General features: G+C 38.8%; 1 protein-coding gene across 14 annotated transcripts in view; it reads right to left on the bottom strand.

Moving 5' to 3' along the window:
- Positions 1 to 21,002, bottom strand: part of NAV3 (neuron navigator 3) — a 514,050-nt gene that overhangs the window by 181,359 nt on the left and 311,689 nt on the right. For all 14 annotated transcript variants that reach the window (XM_077783528.1, XM_077783533.1, XM_077783527.1 and 11 more), the window contains 2 exons: positions 2,294 to 2,411; positions 1,524 to 1,576 (listed from right to left, as the gene is read on the bottom strand). In XM_077783528.1, the coding sequence (XP_077639654.1) occupies positions 1,524 to 1,576; positions 2,294 to 2,411 (171 nt within the window). The remainder of the gene's footprint in view (positions 1 to 1,523; positions 1,577 to 2,293; positions 2,412 to 21,002) is intronic.

Raw genomic sequence — 21,002 nt, 5'->3', positions numbered from 1 at the left:
TTCCTCCATAGGTGCATGGAGCTAGAGATGAAATAAAAATAAAAAAATGCAACAAGGAACATACACCAGTGTTGTTTCAGAGATGCAAACATTGCTAGAGTGGATAGTTTTCTCTGCAGCTCTTCTTTCGGTCATGGAAATGAAGCTCAGTAGACAATGGAATGGAGGTTCTACTCCTAAGCAGTCCTGGATGACCACTTACATAACCTTGGAGAATCACACTCCTTCCCTGTGCTTTTGTGTCTCCTTGTTTCTCTTGCCTGTCTGGAATGGCAACTTTAACATGATTGAAGTAGAGAGCAATTATCTCTTGATCTGTGTGTGTAATATTAGAGTTCCACGCTGGAGTTCCCAAAGTTCTCAGCCAAGGCCACTAGGTGTTGCTGTAATATGAGTAATTAATATTATAACTATAATTAAGGAAAATGTGCGTATTATTTTTATGGATTGTTTCAAAAAGTCTGAAAGCCAGGGAAAAAAAACTTATTCTAACCTGCACATGTTTTGAACAATAGGAACCAAAAGACCCCATTATTCACTTCACTAGTAGTCAAAAATTTTCCCCTTCCCTTTTAACACTTTGCAGAAAAAAGCTGCAAACACCTTCCACCTCTAAAAATGCACTGAAAAAATGCACTTTGCTTTCTATTTCATGTCCATTTTTAAACCCAGTTTCAGCAGTTTACTATTATGCAAGTTCAACCAAATCACTGTGCTCCAGAATCCTTGCCAGCTACACAATTATGCACCTTATTTATATATTATTTGAATGTGAACAGAAAGGCAAAGACCTCAGCATGGGAGAGCATGACTTGGATTGCAAATGATTCAATAAATGCATGGTGATTTTACTGAGGCTCAGATTTTGTGTCTGTCACTTTCACAGTATTCTAAGGAAGTTTCATCTTATTAAATGTAGTTGACTAACCATAAACATAGTAAAAGATTAATAGGACTCCATATGAATCACAGCCACTAAATGCTTCTTGTCTGAGAGTATTAAGAAGTCTTTAGACAGCTGCCAGCTATAGCTCAGAGAGCTATATGACTAAAGTGCTATTTCTGAAAGCCTTGGAGTCAGTTCATCACACTGGACTGCACAGTGGACAATCCAAAAGGCTATTTATATTTAAAAAATAATTTGGCAAGTGTTGTTTATCAAACCAGTTTTCCAGACACAAAGACTCCACTTAATAATTTACTCTTGGATTCACTGCCCTTAAAATGATGCTAAATGAAATTATTTGGATCTACAGAAGAGCAGGTCTGATAAGGTAATTCTGGATTAATTAGAAGTGATGAAGTTTTGCTGCCAGGTTATCTCAAGATCCAAAGCTAGCACAGGAACAAAGTTAAAAACATTAAGCATGTGAGGAAAATGAGTATCAGGAACCTGTATAAGAATTAGGACTTTATGGTAAAAATGGGACAGAATATTCCTATTTTATATAAATCCTTATTAAAAAGCATTTTAGGAAGGTGGAGTGGTACCAACATAAACTAAAAATATATTTTATTCTTACCATTTGAGACTGGCTCCGTGGACAGCCATTGATATCTTCAACCTTTTCATTTGCTAAACAAAAACAGTGAGGGGAAAAGCAAAAGTAAACAATGAGATAAAACTTTCCTTTCCAACCCCTGCTCAAAAAATAAAGGAAAGAATAAAACTCAAACCCAAAAACCTAAAAATCCAAACAGAAAAAAAAAAAAAAACCTGAAGAAAAGCAGAAAAGGCACAGCAATAAAATGCAGAGGGTTTTGTTGACAGAGAGTTCTTTTCTAAGTAAAGATCAGTCGTACAGTAACAACACTCTTGTTAGCAGCAGTTGCTTCCATATGCCAAATCATGCAAAGGGGGAAGTGCGAAGGAGGTCGCTGCTAATTCTTCAGCCCCTGCAAAATAACTGCTGACATGAAATCTTCCACAATTGTCTTTGCAGGGTCAGGATACAGTTTCAAGGCATCCCAGAAAGTATGAGCCACTCCAACTAACAAAATGCACACATGGGAGACATATGGTTTAACGGAGCATTCATTTCTGACAATTCAAAGTGTGTAAGATACAGTTCTGGCCATTTAAAGTATGGTTAAACAGCAACTTCCAAACATGCTCACATAAACATATTTTTTAATTAAGACAAGGATGAACCACACAAATATCAGAGACATATGGATCCAGTCAAACTGTATTATTCCAAGTTCATCTTATTGTTAAATACATTCAACCTAAATTATATATTCCCCCACGCAAGGAGTCAGCTCGCAGCACTTCCCTCAGCCCTGGTCTTACCGATGATCTGGATGATTTCTGCTAGCAGAACTCCATCTGCAATGTCCTGTTGCAAATCCTTGATCAACCGCTTGTGGCCAGATTTTGCTAGGTAGTGGTTAGCCCAGTCAGTGTAAATCTGCAGAGCAGAGAGGGAGGGCAAGGGGAAGAAGGGGAAGAGAGGAAAAAAGACAATAAAAAAATCTTAAAACAAATGTTGGCTTACATAGCAGAACTATTCTGGAACACATTCCCATTTAAGAAGTCAGCACCAAGGGAAACAATTTTAATGTGCTTTTTGACTTTTTTTTTTTCTCCCTAACGGTCATGCCCCTCCCCCTGCCATCCTCTGTTTTATTTTAGCTTCAAATGATTCAGGCTGTTTCATGAGGGTTCAAACTTGCTGTGACCAAGCAAAATTCCCCTTATGACTGTAAAGGAAACTCCTGTTGTAAATCAATCACATCTACCAAAATTCCACCTCCCACCACATTTCTACCTCCACACATGCCCTGCCAACAGCATTCATGCTCTGGGGCTGCCTAAGAGAAAGTGATAGAAGAGACACGTGCCTGTGTTTGAGTAAAGATTAATTGGGGTGTTGCTGGTGTTCTTGCACCTGGTGATGCCTCTGTACCACTTTATGCAGTAATCACTGTGTCCCACTGCCCAAGGACAGGTCGACCATTTGCCCCTTGCCTACAGTTCAAAGTACTCTAATGTGCACAGAGGAGACTGAGAGCACCAGTTCCACAGTAGTCTTACTACTGGAATTATAGTACATACATTCTGGAAATATGCTGTGCCCTTTGCCTAAAGAGGAGGGAGGAACAGTGAGCAGCACCAAATGGTGCTGCAACAGCACAAAAATGGCAGTTGTAAACAAAAGGTTGAAAAGAACTACCTGAATTACGTCCTTCAAAATAAGAGAGGAGAGGGGCATGAAGACAGATGTTGAAGGCATTTCATAAGGCGTGTTACAGAGCATTTGGTAACACCTACAGCACACACACAAGCAGAACCAGGTTTACCTAGGGTGGGAAAAGAAGGACACGTTCCCCTACATTGAAGGAGGAGTACACTCCAAGAGCTTCTCACACCTTACTGGGGTGTCCCAGGATGCAGAGGCAGCTCACAGAAGTGGAGGTTGGCAGTGGTGGGGGTGTCACACAACAAGAGGGTATCTGTGGCCTTTGGCAGCCAGCCCTGGCTCCCTTTTGCAGGGTGTCTGTGACCTCTTTCCTCACTCCAGAAAACAGGACTTCTACAGAACCTCCCAGACCTCCCAGTGCTGTGGGATGACCACTAAGAGACAGCACATATGTATGACAGCACCACCATGTGAGTAAATATAATAACCAAGAATCCTCTGCTGAGAATATTGTTTGAAAATGTTGGAACTGCATATTTGTAATAAAAAAATAAAACATAAGCTTACTTTATAAACATCCTTTAATTTAACCTCATAGACCCTTGGGAGAGGAAGGGGTCAGAATTCCATTTTGTGAAGAGAAACACAGAGGCCAAAGCCATTAACAACTTGCTTATTTCATCACGGAAATCTGTGGCAGAGCCAGGGTGGGAAAACAGATGTAATTCCAAGTCCAGAGCCTAACCCAGGGAACCATTATCTGCTTTCCACCCCACAAAAGTATCACCACTTAGTCTATGCTCACCTGCTAAGGACTCCTTTGCTACCTGAGTACCTTAGCCACAGATTTTCTCCCTCTTTCTTAAAAGAGAGAAAAATAGAACTTGTTTGGTCTACTCTATTTCTTCTCATATTCTTGCAGGTGGATCACCACTTAATTTGTCATAGCTTTCTTGACAGCTTTAGAACTTTAAATAACTTTACAGAATTAACCTGTGTATGCAGATTCAGCTCTCTATAGTCAGAGAATGCTGCTATTAAATGGGACCCTTACTCTCCTTGTTACACCCAGAAGTCGACTTGAATCTCTTGTGTTTTCACTCACTGAAATCAGTGTTTTCACTGATTGATATTCTTTTTCCCTATTATAGCTGAGTAACATAAAAGACTCCATTAAAATGTTGCTTTTTTTAAAAGCAAACTGTAGCTAAGAAAGTGCTTCTTCAGCTGTATAATCACATGGAGTGAATGTGGGGTCTCCATAAAGATTGTATGAATGCGTACTTAAAATAATATGAAACCATGATGATAAAAGACACATACCACACCCATAGCATCATATATTCCCTACTACTAGTATTTCAACTTCAGTCATATTTTTAAAGTAATGTTTCAAAAATACTTTCTATTAACACAAGCAGAACTATTTTCTGTATTCCAATGAAAGTGATCCACTGGAACATACAAAATTTATTACCACTAGTATTATTATAGGTTAGTTTCATATTACAAATAAAAATACCAGGCATTTCCTTTTTCATTTGTCACACCCTCACATAATTGGGTGTATCAGTCCTAATTCTGACTACAATTTGAACTATCCTCCTGCTAAGCAGACAAGGACATTTCAATATAGCAGCTGTTTTGCAAGTGTCTAGTATTCAAAGAATGGACTTCACTGATCCATCCACCCCTTTTTTTCATTAATTTAAAAGTGATAAGCATAAAGAATGGAAACAGCATTTTTTAAGCAAAGGCTGATTATTCACATCATATCAAAATGTTGCTGATGGTCAGCATTTAATAGTCATGCAATGGTGCAAAAACAGTACTGGGTGGAGCCTGTGTTGAAAGAGGAGTTTTTCTTACTTCAGATGTATTATGAAAAAAACCAAGAAGGCAGAGATTTATTGATGGAGACAATACAGCAAACCAACCCACAGTTGGCAGTGGAATGCCACACTTTTCCCCCTCTCTTTCTGTAGGAAATACCACTTGCTTCTGTTTCCACCCCCTTCCCTATAGGATGCCTTTCTCATTCATCTCATTCTTCTGGGGACCCAAATGGTCAGGAGTCTTGTAAAAAATGAAAAGCATGAAGATAGACACGTGAAATTATAAGAATGTACACATGCCACTATAATCTTTTTACACTAAATTCTCTCATGTAAAAGTAATGAGAACCCTTCACAGTTCAATGTATCAATGACCTCATAAGTTTTATCTTTTAATCCTTGGGAAAATATAAAGCTCTAATGTGCTTCATGGTTCACAATACTTAGTTATCATGGGGAGAAAACTCAGAACAGATCAAAATCAGTAACTTCATGAAAATCTCTTTTTTAGGAGTGCTCCCCTTCCACTGGGTGCAGAGCAGCTCTAAGGAGCAGCTGTGCACGCTCTCCCTCTTCTCAGAACTAGCCATAGGTCACGACATCTTGCATTAATTGTGCAGCAATCCTTCCCCAAAATCCTCTTATCTTAGATGTTTCTACAACGAGGCTGTTTCAGAGAGAAACACAGACACGAGTGTCAGTTGTTGCAACACTTCCTCTCCGCTCCGCTGCTCCAGCCGCACTCCGGGCCGGGCCGCGGCCTTGCTCATTTCCTGCCCAGCCTTCCTCCCTGCCTGCGGGAGGGCACGGCCGGCGGGGACAGCGCTCCCGAGCCAGGCCGGACAGCCGGCAGCGCAGGGACAGCCGCTGGAACTGGGACAGCCGGCAGCATAAGGACAGCCGCTGGTACCGGGACAGCCGCTGGTACCTGTGACAGCCGGCAGCATGAGGACAGCCGCTGGTACCGGGACAGCCGCTGGTACCTGTGACAGCCGGCAGCATAAGGACAGCCGCTGCTCCCTGCCGAGCGGAGCACCGGCGTCAGGAGCACGATAACGGAGCAGACCTGATCCTCCTGTGTTTGTGTGTCCGAGCCCCATGCCAAAGCCGGGTGACTGAACTGCTCACACCACAAACGCGATTCGGCGGGGCAGCCCGAGCCCTGGCACAGGCTGCTCACGCTAATGACGGTTTCCCCCAGCATTCCTCAACTGCTCGTCATGCTCCCCTTCAACAGAGTAGAAGAAATAAACCCTGATACCCAAATATAGTTATGAACTTTACCTCGATACTTCACATGTAGCTACAAGGAGCACAGTAGAGCTGCTTGGCAGGATCTGCAATGAAGCAGAACACTTTGTAATGCAGTAGCTTAATGAAGTGAGAAAGGGAGAGGATCTCACAGGTTACTGCCTTTTTAGAAAATGTTTAATCGTGAACCATGTAATATAAATAAGACAGTGATATAAAGCATCCTCTTTAATACAGAAATGTTACCGTCCACAATTAAAGCCAAATGGGAAATGTCAGATGGGTTTCAGAAGTGCAGTCAGCCTAATGCAATAACAATGCATGACACTTTGTCAGTGTCTTTCACTAGATCAGCTCAGCATGCTTTCCAGGCATAAATGAGATCACTCCTTCTATTTATTATTTCTGTAGATGTAAGGAAACTGAGGTATAGAGGCTCTTTTTTGATATGGTTCACTCAACAGGAAACAGATGAGACTACATCCCAGATATTCTGAGTTGAAAATAATTTCTTCTGTGAGCTATTATATCAGGTACTTTCAGAAAAATTCTTGCTGGGAAAATGCATATTCCAAGAATCTGGATACTTCCTGAATTTTTGTTTGTTTGTTTGCTACAGAATATAGAATCTCAGCTCTTGAAATTGTCCCCTGTTGCTATCAAAAATAATGGCTTTCCATGTGCCTCTGTCACTCCCATATGTGCCAGTGATGCTGGACAGGGAGAACAGCACTTGCTGCCAACTGAAGTACAGACGGACCTTGACAGACTTCCATGCCATTTAGGAGTATAGGTTAATTTAAAAAAAATATTTAAATATTTTTCCACTGAATGATACATGGAATGAACAGACAGAATCCAGCTTTCATCACTTGTCCTTTAAAATATTCTGCAGGAGACAATTGTATCCCCATTCATTAGCATGGCAGACTTGAAATGCTGTCCTCCAATGCTCCCTATCATAAACACCTTTGAGGGTTGGGAGGCTTTTTAACAACTCTATTTCCCAAAAGGAATTTGTAGGTAAGAGCAAGCTTCTCACAGATTTTTTTTTTTTAGTGCTTATTTTGTGGCAAATAACAGTTGGATAAATGGAAGGAAAATTTATCTATTAAAAAAAAAGTTGCTAGCAGTATACCTGGGTTGCAGTATTTCACAGCAATACACAATGCTACTACTCAGCAGAGCAGGAGTCTGTCTTTTATTCTGTGTTTGGATTATAACAGTACATTTCATATTTTTTTCTTCTTTACAAAAAAATAAAGGAAAATGAAACTATTAAATAGCCCCAAGACTAGAATATCAAGTCAGCCAAAATGGAAATATGGCACTGTTAACTTTATAAAAGGGTTATATGACTTATAGTGTAATGTTTTCACTCTACTTAAAATGTTGCCATTGGAAACAACTGATAGTTGATAGCACTTAGGACTTTTCACCCTTGGACACTTTTTCAAATTGCCCTTGAAAAAGAAGAGATTGATGAGTTGTTTCTCTTGTTGCCCAGTATATTACAAAATGGGCTATAAATGCTGTATATCTATTTCCTGGGAGGTTGTCCAGTGTGTGGCCTACCCTGGATGCTGAATACCCAACAGAGCCTGCATAACAGTCCCACAGTCCCTGTGAAGAGAATTTGTCAGAGGTGAGGGCATGACCACAACTTTATTTCGTCTTAGCTGTTCTTTGCTAATAAATTGTGGGTAGTAAAGCATGTGTTAGAGTGTCCCTGAAGCAGTTTGTATTTATAAAGAGAAGCTGGGCAACACATTATTTAGTGTTAGATTAGGGTGAGGAAATCAGGTTGCAGAGAGATTCCTTTCTCCTTCCCACTGCCTATACATTAAAGAAATCTCAACTGGAAGGCAGGATCTGACCTTCTAAATATTTTCTTATTGAAGGTTATGCCTCTGGGATGCAGGAGAATAATTTATTAGTTTCAGTCCTCCACTTAGCAAGTAAAAAGACTAACTTTGAAAACAATGGTCCACATTTAGACGGACATAAGAGACAGATCAACCATTCAACTTGTCTTGATTTAATTTGCTATAGAAAGTATTCTGCAATTCATTTGCTATGAAGTAAATCTAGGGTCTGGGGGTGGCACTTTTCATAATATTAAGCAAATTATATGAGAAAGAAAAATATTTACACAATTAAAAATATATAGCCAGAAAACGAAACTAGAATGACTTAATTTATAAGCAAGATGGAAGCCAATACACTTTATTTAACAAAATGAAATGAGTATTAAATGACATTCCACTAACCCTGTTCCTGAATCCCACTGAGCAAATGAGAACAATTATGAGTTAGGGAATAGAAACCACTTAGAGGGATACATGCCAATTAACCAAAATGTCAGAATCCCTGTAGTACAATTCTATTTTGTAAATAGCAGCATGTATCCATCAACACTACTCAGCAGTTTACAGATGAAAACACAATTAAACAAAACTCCACTAATCCCAGCTAAGAAAATTAGTAGAAACAATACTCTTCAACAATCATTGGCAAGTTTTAGATGACTTACCCAACTTTAAGAGGGCTGTTTTTTATTTCCAAGTTCCACTTGCAGTTTGTGATTGAGTTACTGAAGTAACATAGTACTGGCTTACTGTGCTCCCTTTCTACTTATTTGTTCCAAAACCCCAACTCAGAATTTATTTAACACATATGTTTGAGGCTAATACTCACCAATGGCACAGGATCAATACTTTTGATGCTTCTGTGCCAGATGGAAGGTAACAGCTTCTTTGAATGTGTATTTGTGTATGTGTAATTTGCATATAAGGTTTGCTGAGTAATTTGTATATTGGCCCAGATAAAAAATCCAACACTTTAGAGAATAAATTCACTTGCTCATGCTTTGAAAAGAATCCTACTGATTTTCTTTACAGTTTAATCATACAGTTTTATTTACTGTCTTGAGTCTTGTGCAATAGCAATAAAATGCCACTGGAAGGAGCCAGATCCTCATCCTGAAGTTGCAGGGACCCTGAACTGGCAGCTGCTTCTCTACAGGCTTGTGCTGTGGGGAAGTGGTACTTGTCAAAGGAGCAACAGCACCACAGTTATTAGCACTGGCCTCGAGCTTCGTGAATTATCAGAATACAATATTAAGTGCCACCCGCACAAAGCAGTCCTCCAAAGCAGTAGACTTTGAGACTTTGTGTTATAAATATGCCAAATATTTGTTCATAAACCTTGGAACTATTTCTAAGATATAGATATGCATATATCTAAATATATAGATATATAGTCTTTAAAGTGCATTTCAGCATCCGTTTAGTGAAAGTACTATAAAATACTGGACCTATTATTCAATGCAGCTTTTACATAAAACATTGATTAAAACTAATATCTTGGATAAATTTATTATAGTAAGGAAGACCAGGATTACCCAGGGAGCATAAGTGTTACAGCTAGTGACACCACTAAGAAGGTGTCAGCATTTTATTTCAGATAAGCAGTGTGATTCTAAAGGCAGTTTCCTATCACCTGGGCTCTCTCAATAATCCCCTTCACATTAAGGGGAAAAAAAAATATGCTTCAAGAAAGCCATGCTTTAGTTTTCTTGGTATCCAGAATAACAGAAACCCAATTTGTGTGAATCTTCAGTCTCATGTATGTCTTGTCACTGCCAAGATAAGTTTCGTGACCAGTTCTGCATTCACTTTATTAGAGAAACCTACAGTGAGCAAAGTTAAGTTTCCTGTAAAAAGAAAAATTAACTGAATTTGAACAGGTTTCCTTTATGGCTCACCAGTATAACACCACAGATGAATAGACAAGACTTCTACAATCTTAGTAGAAAGTATGAAATAATTTTGAGAACAAAAACATTATTGCTTTGTTCGTATTTTTTCTTGTTCACAAGCAAAAAACCACTCTTGCTATAAAACATACCATTTCTGGGTGAACACCTGCCTTTGTAAATCGGCAACGGGGCTCCTCACATGGAGCTGAGAAGATTCCACTGTGAAACTACTCCAGATTTTCCATCAAAGCTCATTTTAAGGATTTATAACTTGGATGGGGAGATTCTTTCCACACTGCAATTTGGCATTAAAGAACTTGGCCCAGGGATCAAAATAACCCTCTTTGCCAGCACTTATTTTTCAGTGTGGAAAGGCAAATTTCTGATATATATATTAAAAAAAAATTATTAAGACCTACATTTATTCTCTTCTTGTGAGAAAACAGTAGCAAGGAAGGCCATAACCAACTTTAAATATAGAGTCATCACCACATTTTGAGGCTTACATAACTCATTTAAATTGCCTAGTTTCCTCTCATGTGGAAAAAAAGTTTTACAAATAAAACTAAACAAAATACACTGCTTTCTGAGCTACATATGTTATAACAAGATATTTTAACTCCTGGGTAATTTTTCTCTATGCCTTGATGTTTAAAAGTTGTTTTTTGCCAACTCTGTGATTTTAATATCAATAATGGTCTTTTACATATTCAGAATATCATGGAAGTGCTATAGGTAACACAATAATGTTAAGTAAGCTAATGATTTGAAGTGTTGTGATCAGAGACTTACTGTCATTAATCTCTGTTAAAATAGGCCTTGGTGGTGAGTGTGAGAGTTGTAATGGTCATGTGTGCAACCTCTTTGCCTTTTGATACCTATCTGAAACTTAGGAAAATGAAGCTATTCTTACACACATGACAGCCTATACTTCTCTTCAGCTCAAGAAATGCAGTGTTTCAAGGACTTGAAAGACTAAAAATGCAGCTTGGTACAATAGGCATACCACTTCAGGACACTTCCTTTTTTTCCCCTCTGATCAACATTGAAAGCACTGCCCATAATAAATACCTACCCATTCTGATTATAATATTACTTAAATTTGCAATATTTCAGGCCAATTAATTTTATGTATGAAGTAAATTCTGTCAGTCAATACTCTTAAACAATGAAAAGGAGAAAATAATCTTATTATAATTACAACAATAGAAGACTTTTCATCTCAAATGGGAATCATTGCTCTAATCTTTCTAATTTCTTAATGAAAGAAGTGTCTCATGTACACCTTCTGTAACACAATCAGATTTGGAAGGATCCTACAATGGAAAGAAAAAGGTTCTATATTCCTGTGGCAGCAGCCCTCTGGCCACAGAGAGCAATACATAATATTCCCAGGCCTTTCTGGTAAAGGCTGTGAGAAGAGCAGAGAAGAGAATGAGAAACAATTCTTATCTTCACTTGCTGCACCTGTTGATGTGAACATGTGGAACGTGTTATGGAGATTTGTGTACGAAAAGGGTGGTTTTTTTTAATTAGCCAGTGGTGATGGTGTTTTGGATTGGAGGACCAATTAGGTCTAACTGTATTATAACTGTCCATAAAAGCAATGGGTTTCTCAATAAGGATATGATACGATACGATACTATATGATATATAACAAAACATAACATATTATAATATATATAGAGATTGATCAGTCTCCTGTGAATAACGGAGTCAATGGTAGTTATTGCCCATTTGGGAATCACCTGCTACGACAGATTCCTACTAAAAATGCTCTTAACACCCTTCCTTTCTATCATAAAATGTGCCTATATATGAATGCTTTGGCTACACATCGCATGAGAAGAGGCCAGGTCACACAGAGGGGGGACCTCAGAGCATGGGGGTTTTCATTCACTGTTCAATCTGCAGTCTCCCATGCATACATTCTACCAAATTTTGATTCTCCTACATCCTTCTATAGGACCACAGCACCATGCAAAGTAACTCCAAAGGTATATGATCCATGACTCGAAATATTTTCACCCATGATTTACCTCTGAAGACAATGAAACGCCCTTCTTTTGTTGAAACAAAATGGTGCTTTAGCATTTGACACTTTCTCTCAGGGTCCTCATGACTGCTCATACACAGGGCCCTCTTCCTCAGGGGACTGCTTTCCACATCTGCAACTCTTCATTCACTGTCCTATATTTTCCTTTAAAATACACATTCTGGTGATACCATGTCTCTTGGATGACAGACTAGAAATGAAGGATAAGGACTGACTAACTCACTTTAAAGGGCCACTGCCTGTAAATTTAATTAAATCCATATCTTCCACCTCCCACACATTCACCCTTGGGACTAAAGGCTTCTGTAAAGGATTAGGAAGGGGATACTCTCATTGCAGCCACATCACTATAGAGAAAATAATTCAAGATTTGGGAAGTTGTGAGCAGGAAGCAGATGAGGAAGAAAGGGACTCACTGAAAACACAAACAAATAACTCTGCTGGCTAGAGATTATAGCATTTATTTTGGACAGAGGCGATTGTGCTCCAGCCATCCTTCCAACAGCCTTTTTGTATTTTGTCCTACTAATGTAAGTATGAAACGGAAGTGATCCAGTAAAACAAGCATCATGTCTCCTCTCAAATGAGTCTCTAATGCAGCTCCCTACCACCTTGTGACCCATCCCATCTCAGGCTCAGTTGTTTTCTTGGACTGTAGTGCTGCCTGGCACTAATGGCACCAGTATCTCACTCCTCAGGTAGCTCTGAGAAGGCTGGCACTCCATGACAGCCCACACAGCTGTCCAATGATTCACAGGGATATGTAGTAGTGGGGACTTATGTTGACACCCCTCCATTTAGTCTACTTTTTTCAACAAGAAAAATGAGGCTTTTTGGACCTTTTGCCATTAACCTCCTAACTCTCTGTTAACATAGAAAAAAAGATAAATTACACATGCTAGCTTTTTTTTTTTTTTTAAGGAAATGCTTATTGCTGATGAATAATAAATATTTCATTCTGAAACGCTGGCAAGGGTTATTTTTTACCCAGCTCTAAATGTTGTTAAAATAGGCAGGTGCTTATTTCACCTGCCCTTTAAATAAACCTTGTTGGCAATAACTTGACTTTCTGAAGCCAATGCAGCTTCTGAGCATTCTCAGAGGTACAATTTCGTGTCTGTGCAGATCCTTAATGTAAAAACCTGCAATGGCTATGGACAGACCATGAGCACTGCCAAAATTGACAGCTGCTGAGTGGGAGTTCTGAGGATGAGGGTGATGGATATAGACACCTAAAATGCAAGTGAGATAGGTCATAGGAACATAAATTCTTTGGGGGAGGAGGGAAGATCATATTTCAGGAATTACTGCACAAAGGATATCCTTTGTTTAAAGCCCAACAATTTCCTACATTACTTAGTGCATAAATATATAATAGAATAGTCCTTAAAACAAGTTTTTCCTTAAATTAGTATAGTTGCTCTTGAAGGTCCCTGATAACAGAGGATTGTAGATTTTTAATAGCACTTGCTGAATATCTCTCATTTTGATGTAAATGTACGGACAAATGCTTTGGAGGAACTTCCTGAGAATATAAAAATCCCTAATACTTTTTTTTTTTACACTTGGGAACTCAGAGTGGAAAGTGAAGTTCAAAATTTTATGAAACTGGTATATCTCTCAAGTTGTTCAGTCCCACAGGGAGGCTTCTCAAACATTGCACCAGATGGCTTTGTTGTCACCTTCCCTGGACAGTTAAATGTTACTTCACTATCAGGAATAAAATCCCATACTTACACCAGTGCTTCATTTTCTGTTACTGTCATTATCTTGTTACAGGTTATAATGGTATTGGCATTATCTGCCTAATAATTATTCTTGAGTAACAGCAGTAAAACTCTTTTAAGTCTCAAGCTCTGATCTGTAGTCTGCTGAACTACTTAAGTTTCATCTGTGTCTCTCTGACCAAAAAAAGATGCTCCATACATTAAAGAAGAATGAAAGTGGGCAAATGGATTCTCTAGTCTGTGGTTTTGCAGTTAAAAAAAAAATCCCATCTCAGCTAGATAGATTTAAGGTGCCTCACCATAATTTATATATATATAGATATATAAAAATATGATATGATATGATACATATGATATGATATTATATTACATGTATTGTGTAGATGAATTTACTATATTTCTTCAGCTCGTAATCCTCAGAAGCAATTCTCTTATAAGCAACTGTTTATACCACAGTACAAAATAGGTGACTTTGCTACGTCACACAAGCTTGCAGGATTTTAATCCCCAAGGTACACTCTAAAATTAAAATACTGCAGTAAAAGATGTATTTTAGCATACAAATGATAAACTGTTTTGTATTGTAAGCCATTAAAAATATTATACCCTAAAAATAGTATTTAAAATGCTCACAGCAATATTCAGTGGTACAATACAGTTCTGTACATAATTATCTTAAGAACAATGTATTTCAATTAATTGTGTCAGCATGCTCCAAATTCCAATCACACAACATCCGCAGTAAAACACAGGGCACAGGACAATTCTGCATAATCAGTTGAAATTATGCTCAACCAACAAACTGCCCACAGAGTAGGGAACCCATCTGAGTGTACCTCATGGGAAGCAAAGGTTATTTAGAAACAATAGCATGCACATGTATTTGCATATTGACCATTCTTTGAAAAACAAAATTTACAAGTTTATTGGCATTTCAGTTTACATGAGAGGCTCACCCATGTCCTTCAGCAGTAACTAAGTAAAAATTTTTTTTAAAAAAGCACAAACCCATACAACCTACAGTGTCCATTTGGGCGGATTCACCCCAAAGACTCAAGAAGCCAAGAACTGAGAAAATTTAACAGTTAGATAGTATGGTTATCATCTAGCTATATATATTTCAGTCACTGAATGCACACTATGTAAGGAGAGTTCTGAAGTCTAAAAAATAAATGAACAGCAAAGCCACGTGAAGAGAGGCAACAAAAAATAGGGAAGGCATAATGCTGAAGCATAACTTGAAGAATTGTGCAGATCCTCAGCTATGTACAAACCCCTCCTGGTGCCCTTCATGGGAACAGGCAGTGCAAATACCTCAAAGTAGCTGTGGCATGCTCAGTTTCTTACGTTGTTTTTTCAACTGACCAGACCATCTGATTTTGGCACAAGTTAGCCATTTTGTGGAAAGCTGTCAGAATCAGAATTTGGAGGGAAACCCAAAGACTTTAAACAAACTTCATGTATTCTTTCACTTGAAGTCAGGAGGCAGAACAAAGGCTTAAAGCAACAAACGGGCTTTTTTTTTTCCATTGCCTGTTTTCAAGGTTCCTTGAAAGCGTTTATAAAGTCACTTTAGTCTGTTCTCTGTTCCTGGCTGGAAGGAACTGGCATCTTTTCTCCTGTCACTGTGACTGTGGAGTTTTTAGAGAGCCATGACAGACACAACATGGTCTAGTCTGGGCCCTTGAAGTAGCAATGCTCTCTTAAACCCTGAAGCAGCTCATGTGGCTCCTGGAGATGCAGGGCCTCAATATCCACCTCTGCTTTGTAAGCTGATGGAAAGTGCTCTGTCCCTTTAAGACAGGAAACTTTCAAAAGTAGTGTTTATCCTATTTTTGTCTTGCTCCACCTACAAGCTCCTACTGATACTTCTGATTTCTAGCACCATCATTTTTAAGCTTTAAGATGCCCTTTAATCTTGCTCTCTACACTCATCTTTGGGAAGAGTAAAATGTTCTCAGCCTGAAGTGGGCAAAGACAGAAAATATTTCCATACAATTATTTCTTCTGTTTTTGCATGAAATATCATCTTTGGCATCACTTCTTGTTATATTCTTGACAGACCTTGTATATGGTTCTACCTTGAATCCAGAACTTGATTAGCTGTCAAAGTCTTTGATGGCCTCAAAACATTTTCCTGCAGGACTCTTTTATCTTCTGCATAGCAGTGTAAACTGACTTACAGTAAGCATTTTTTCAACTACTTTTCACAGATGCCTTAAAAACAGTCCACTGATTAATGTAGATCTGCTGTATGTTGTGTTGTAAATCTTAAGATAAATTCATACAAATATAGAAAAACTAAGCAGGAAAACAATTAGGAAATAATATATTCCTTCATAAAATATTATTATATCATATTTTTCATTACTGCTTTTTCCCTTAAGAGAGCAGGTTGATATAAGTTGTCTCTGTAAAGATATATCTAAATGAAGAGATAAGGTATGCTTGTAAGAGACAGCTAGGCATGGAGTTTTGCTTGAAGCAGAAGCAAATGTAAGGTTTTCAGGGATTCAAATACATTTGTCAGAATAACTTTGTGAAAATTGTTTTTGTTAAAATGATGAACAAAGATAAATGAGCTGACTAGAAGAAGCAGAGACAAAACTTAGGGTCAGAAAAATCACTGCATTAAAAAACTCCAAAATCACAGAATAAACTGTATAGTATCAATGTGCAGAATAATTAAACACTTCATGTTAAAATTATGGCTAAATTAATCTTGGGATGTAGACAAGGAGATTGGCCTGAATTATTTAGGTATTTTACCTCTTAAGATAGAAAGTCGTCCTAAGTTCATGTAAGGTAGAAAATGGGATTAAAAATTTTCTCTTTTCTCCCTTTGACCAGGAATAACCTACTAAAATCTGATTTTTTTACTAGCTATTCCAGACAAAGGGTTAGGAATGTGCTGCAGGAAATCTGTTTACTAGCAGGACACCCAATGTCATGACATCAAGTATTAACAATATCTTCACTTCCCTTAAAAACATCCAACTGCAGCATATACTGATGCAAAAAATAACATTCCTCTCCTCATAAAGGAGTTAAAACACATTCATCTGTTTTCAGCTTTCATTACAGCTTCTGGGGTTTGGCCTGCCTCTACCTGTACCCTGAGAAAGCAGAAATATCTCCACTAAAGACAAATATAAACAGAAGAATTGTTGCATTTCGGGTAAGAAGTAGGGCCTGGAGCTAAACAAACAAATAAACCAACCAACCAACCACATCCCCCCTTGGCACTGCTGAGCAAATTGAAGTGTTCATCACAGCTTATTGTGAGCTTATGGTACTAATGAGTATCTGATGCTCTGTCTTGTTTGCAGATACTTAGAAAGCTGCCTCGTTTCTATGCTGGATCAATTGCTTCACTATGCCATTCAAAACTTTGTTCTGCCATAATCCTTTTTCATGTGCAATTAGGTGGAATGAACTGCTTTCTCTAACACTGTCATCTTTGCCAGGACTCAGAAATCAGTTCAAGGCAGGCAGGAGAAGGCCAGCACTGCCAGAAGCACAGCACAACCTGAGAAGGGAGCTCTTGGGATAGTGGGTGGCATTGAGGCCGCCGGGTGAGTCAGGAAAGCAGGATGTGCTGTGACTAACCCTGGTGGAGAAGGAGTGTCACCTCCCACCCCCACAGCATGCAAGTCACTCATCCCACAGCTCAGTGACACAGAGGGTGCAGGACAGCACCCAGCCAGGACAGCCGGCATTTACACAGGAAAACACCTATGGAGAAGCAGGGCTGCATCCAGCAGTGGTACACACCCCCAGCTCATATCTGTGACCTCTGCTGTTCCCATACCTGAGGGGCTCACAGCAATAAATGCACCAACTAATTGCAACAGGATATATAAAATAATATATATTAGCCTTGCTTAACATTTGCTTAAACCACAAAATTCTCCTTCTTTTTGTAAAGGAAAAGAGGGAGATGCGGTGGTGTGTTTTTCTTTCATTTAATATTAGTTTAATATCTGTTTCCCCCCCCCCAACCCCCCTTTCCCTGCCCCTTTCCCTAGAACCTTCCCTGTCATTCATTCTAGCCCCCTCCTCAACTTCCAGATGTTAGTTCTGCCCTAAACTCCTCCCCTGCTATTCCCTCATTGGTTGCTGTTCCTACACCCGTCCTCCTGAGTTCTGTATAAAACCTTTGCCCCCCCGCCCGCCGGGGTCTTGGGGCTCATGGAATAAAACCATCTCGTTCCCCCCCAAGTCCCGTGCCGCCTTCATCTGTCCCCGTGCGCCACGAACTGAACTGCAGAGCTTGCAGGGGAAAGCGGCCGCCTGTTCTCTTCCCTCACCGCCCAGCACGGCACGGCTCGGAGTGCCGCGGCGAGGAGCGCGTACCGCGCCACAACACTTAACAATGCTGCGATATTTCTGGTTTTTGCTTATTTGATTATATATGCATGTTTAAATCATTTATACTTATATGTATATTCCATACCAGTTTGTCTGATATGGAAATAAATATGGCCGATTACTTAAAGTCAGTAGTATTTAAGAAACAGATATTTTCCTCCAAAATGCAGGTATCTAGCCTGAGGTAGGCATCTAGGCTCCATCGACAGTCAGTACTGAGAGAAACAGGAAGCTGTGAAGCAGCTTAACCAAGCAGGATGGGAGCCTAATACAAGAAGAATGAATTCCTCTCCGGAGTCAAATTCCTATTTTTCAGAGGACAAAAACTAGTGAGACTAATCTCATATGTAGTGCACGACTATCTTTAAACTCTAATTTTGTGGTTGACTCTGGAGCATCTGGTTGAAAAAGTGGAATAGGAGGGGTCTGTAGAAAAAGTGCATGGCAGACACTCTTTTTCATAGTTTTAGTGAAACCCTTGCTAATTTATCTGGTGATTTCTACTGGAGCGAGATTGAATGGAGTACATCTGTTATGTATTGACTTGTTTCTGCAAAGGGACAACAGGAATTTGCAAAGCAGGAGTTTATGGAGATGCAAGTATTCTAGGAGGGCCCCACTCCTGGAATATGAATATGGATAAACACCTGTATCTCACTGTTTCTCTCTCCCCTTTTTGTTTTCCTACCTGCAGAATCAAAAAGTATCCCAAGCCTGGCACATATATTGGTATGAACAAGCTGATTACACATTTGAATAAGTGATCATGTATTTAGTAGGAACTGAAGGCTAGAAATAAAAATACGGAAAAAGATTTTGAGAACAAGATTTCATAATGTGGTGAAGATTCTGTCTGGGGTTTTAATCTCACCGAAGGAGGTGATATGGGGAGAGAAGTGAGAATGTATATCTAAGCAGCTGCCTAGTAACTTGATAAAGCATAGAAATGCAGTCAATTGCTTCTAGCAAATTCAGTTTATTCCATCTATGGAAATAAAAAAAGTACATAAGAGAAATGAAGTAACAGCAGTAATTTACTTCAGAACTATCCATCCTTTCAATGTAAAAATATAAATATGTCAAGCATTATTAATACATTTTTTATGACAGTGCACATACTGATGAACACAATAAATGGCTTTCATTCTCCACTGATCCTGAGCCAGCTATGTATCAGGACAATATTTTGGCATTAATTAAAGTAGCCTTAAAAATGCTTCACCTTCTACCACCTGACTACAGTTCTCATGAATTAAAGGGCTGAAGCTGTCCTGAGTTATAGCTGCTCTGCCACATCTACCAGCAATCATGGTTCTCCATGGCCCACCAGACTGAGTGTCCCCTGCTAGGACCCCTCATCGAATGACAACCACCTTACCTGGTGAAAGTGCTGCTCTGAATCCTCCAAGTCTGACCTAAACTGTATGTATCATTACTCATCTGGCTAAACAATAAGGCAATATTAAGAGTCTGGCACTGGGGGAAAATACTGAGGGAAAGGGTCATACTTTGATGTGGTGTTTTGAGTTCCATTTAAACAGTCAACATATACAGAACTAAAGCTGCTGGTGAGCTTAATTTTAATGTAAATCCTTGGTGAGAGAAAGGGAAGGAAATTATCAGTGTGATAAATTGCAATCAATTCCATTATCAATGTCAACATTTTAAACAAATCAATAACTTAATAAGAAAATTGTTCTCAGAGCGTTTCTAGCATTTCCATTTACAAAAGGAAAACCTGCAAAGAGCATTTAAAAATTAGTACCTTTGGAGACAAACAGGAATTGTAAGATTCTCACTTGTTAACACTGTAAAAGAAAACTACATACAATTTGTGGTTGTTTCTTGAAAGAGTCACTTAAATGTCTAAAGTGAAAACTGGAAGGAGTATGATAAAAGCCATTCTCAAGCCACTGTTAAGCTGCAATCTGGAGTGTTATGGGAGTGGTATGTTTTCTTGACTAGGATTTTTGGCAGAAGGAATTTGGAAAGCTTTTTTGGTAAAAACTGGACTCTATATAATTTCAATCACAGAGTGTTTCACATGGAGTAAGAACTATATTGGCTTGCTTACAGCCAAGAAGTAGGCTGTGTTGATGTCCACTTACACTGACCACCAAAGCATTTTAGATTGAAGGAAAGAATGGCACTAATATCCCAAGACAAAATAACATGCAAATTCCTCCTGACCTCCTGCTGATGAGCAACTGTCTTTTCCTATCCTCAATTTTCTTTTTAAATCATTGGTCTCTCCTCTAGAGCAGCAATTCCAGACTCTCAACTTGTTGCCAGACTCTCATTCTCCTGACTGTCTCCATCTTCTAATTCACTATTGCTTCAAGGGCAAATTTTGGTCAAATCATTTGCACTTCAAAGTCTCAGGTGGTTACAAATATTCTAAAGGGACTCTTTCAAGCGAAGCTTTATTTAAACAAAATATGTGGCATTTGTAAGCAGGCTCGAGCCACAGTGTATTCTAAACAGCCAACAGCATGTATTTGCTCTTGCAACTTAAACAATCCAGATATAATTCATGAAATCCTGTTAAAAAATCTAGTTTATTTTCAATGTGAAACATTTCTTTTTCCATCACATCAAAACAAGTATAAAATGAGATCATCAGCTTTTTTCTACAAGGTTAAAAGTATTAATAAAATAACATAAATAGCATATGAAGAAATCTATTATAAACCTCCCAGGACATACTACAAGCCAGAATCTCTAAGATGATATTAAAATTTAGCAGAGCACCTGATTCTCTGCTTGGAAAAAGTCAATAAGAATACAGAGCATCCAGAGAAAGAAAAGACTGTCCCAAACCAGATCAGAATGTGAAGCAAAAAATCAGACTCACATAAT

Source organism: Lonchura striata, chromosome 5, assembly GCF_046129695.1.
Source record: "Lonchura striata isolate bLonStr1 chromosome 5, bLonStr1.mat, whole genome shotgun sequence".
In the NCBI taxonomy this organism is placed as follows: Eukaryota; Metazoa; Chordata; class Aves; order Passeriformes; family Estrildidae; genus Lonchura; species Lonchura striata.
Note: the sequence above shows the minus strand (reverse complement) of the source record. Positions and strands in the feature narration are given on the sequence as shown.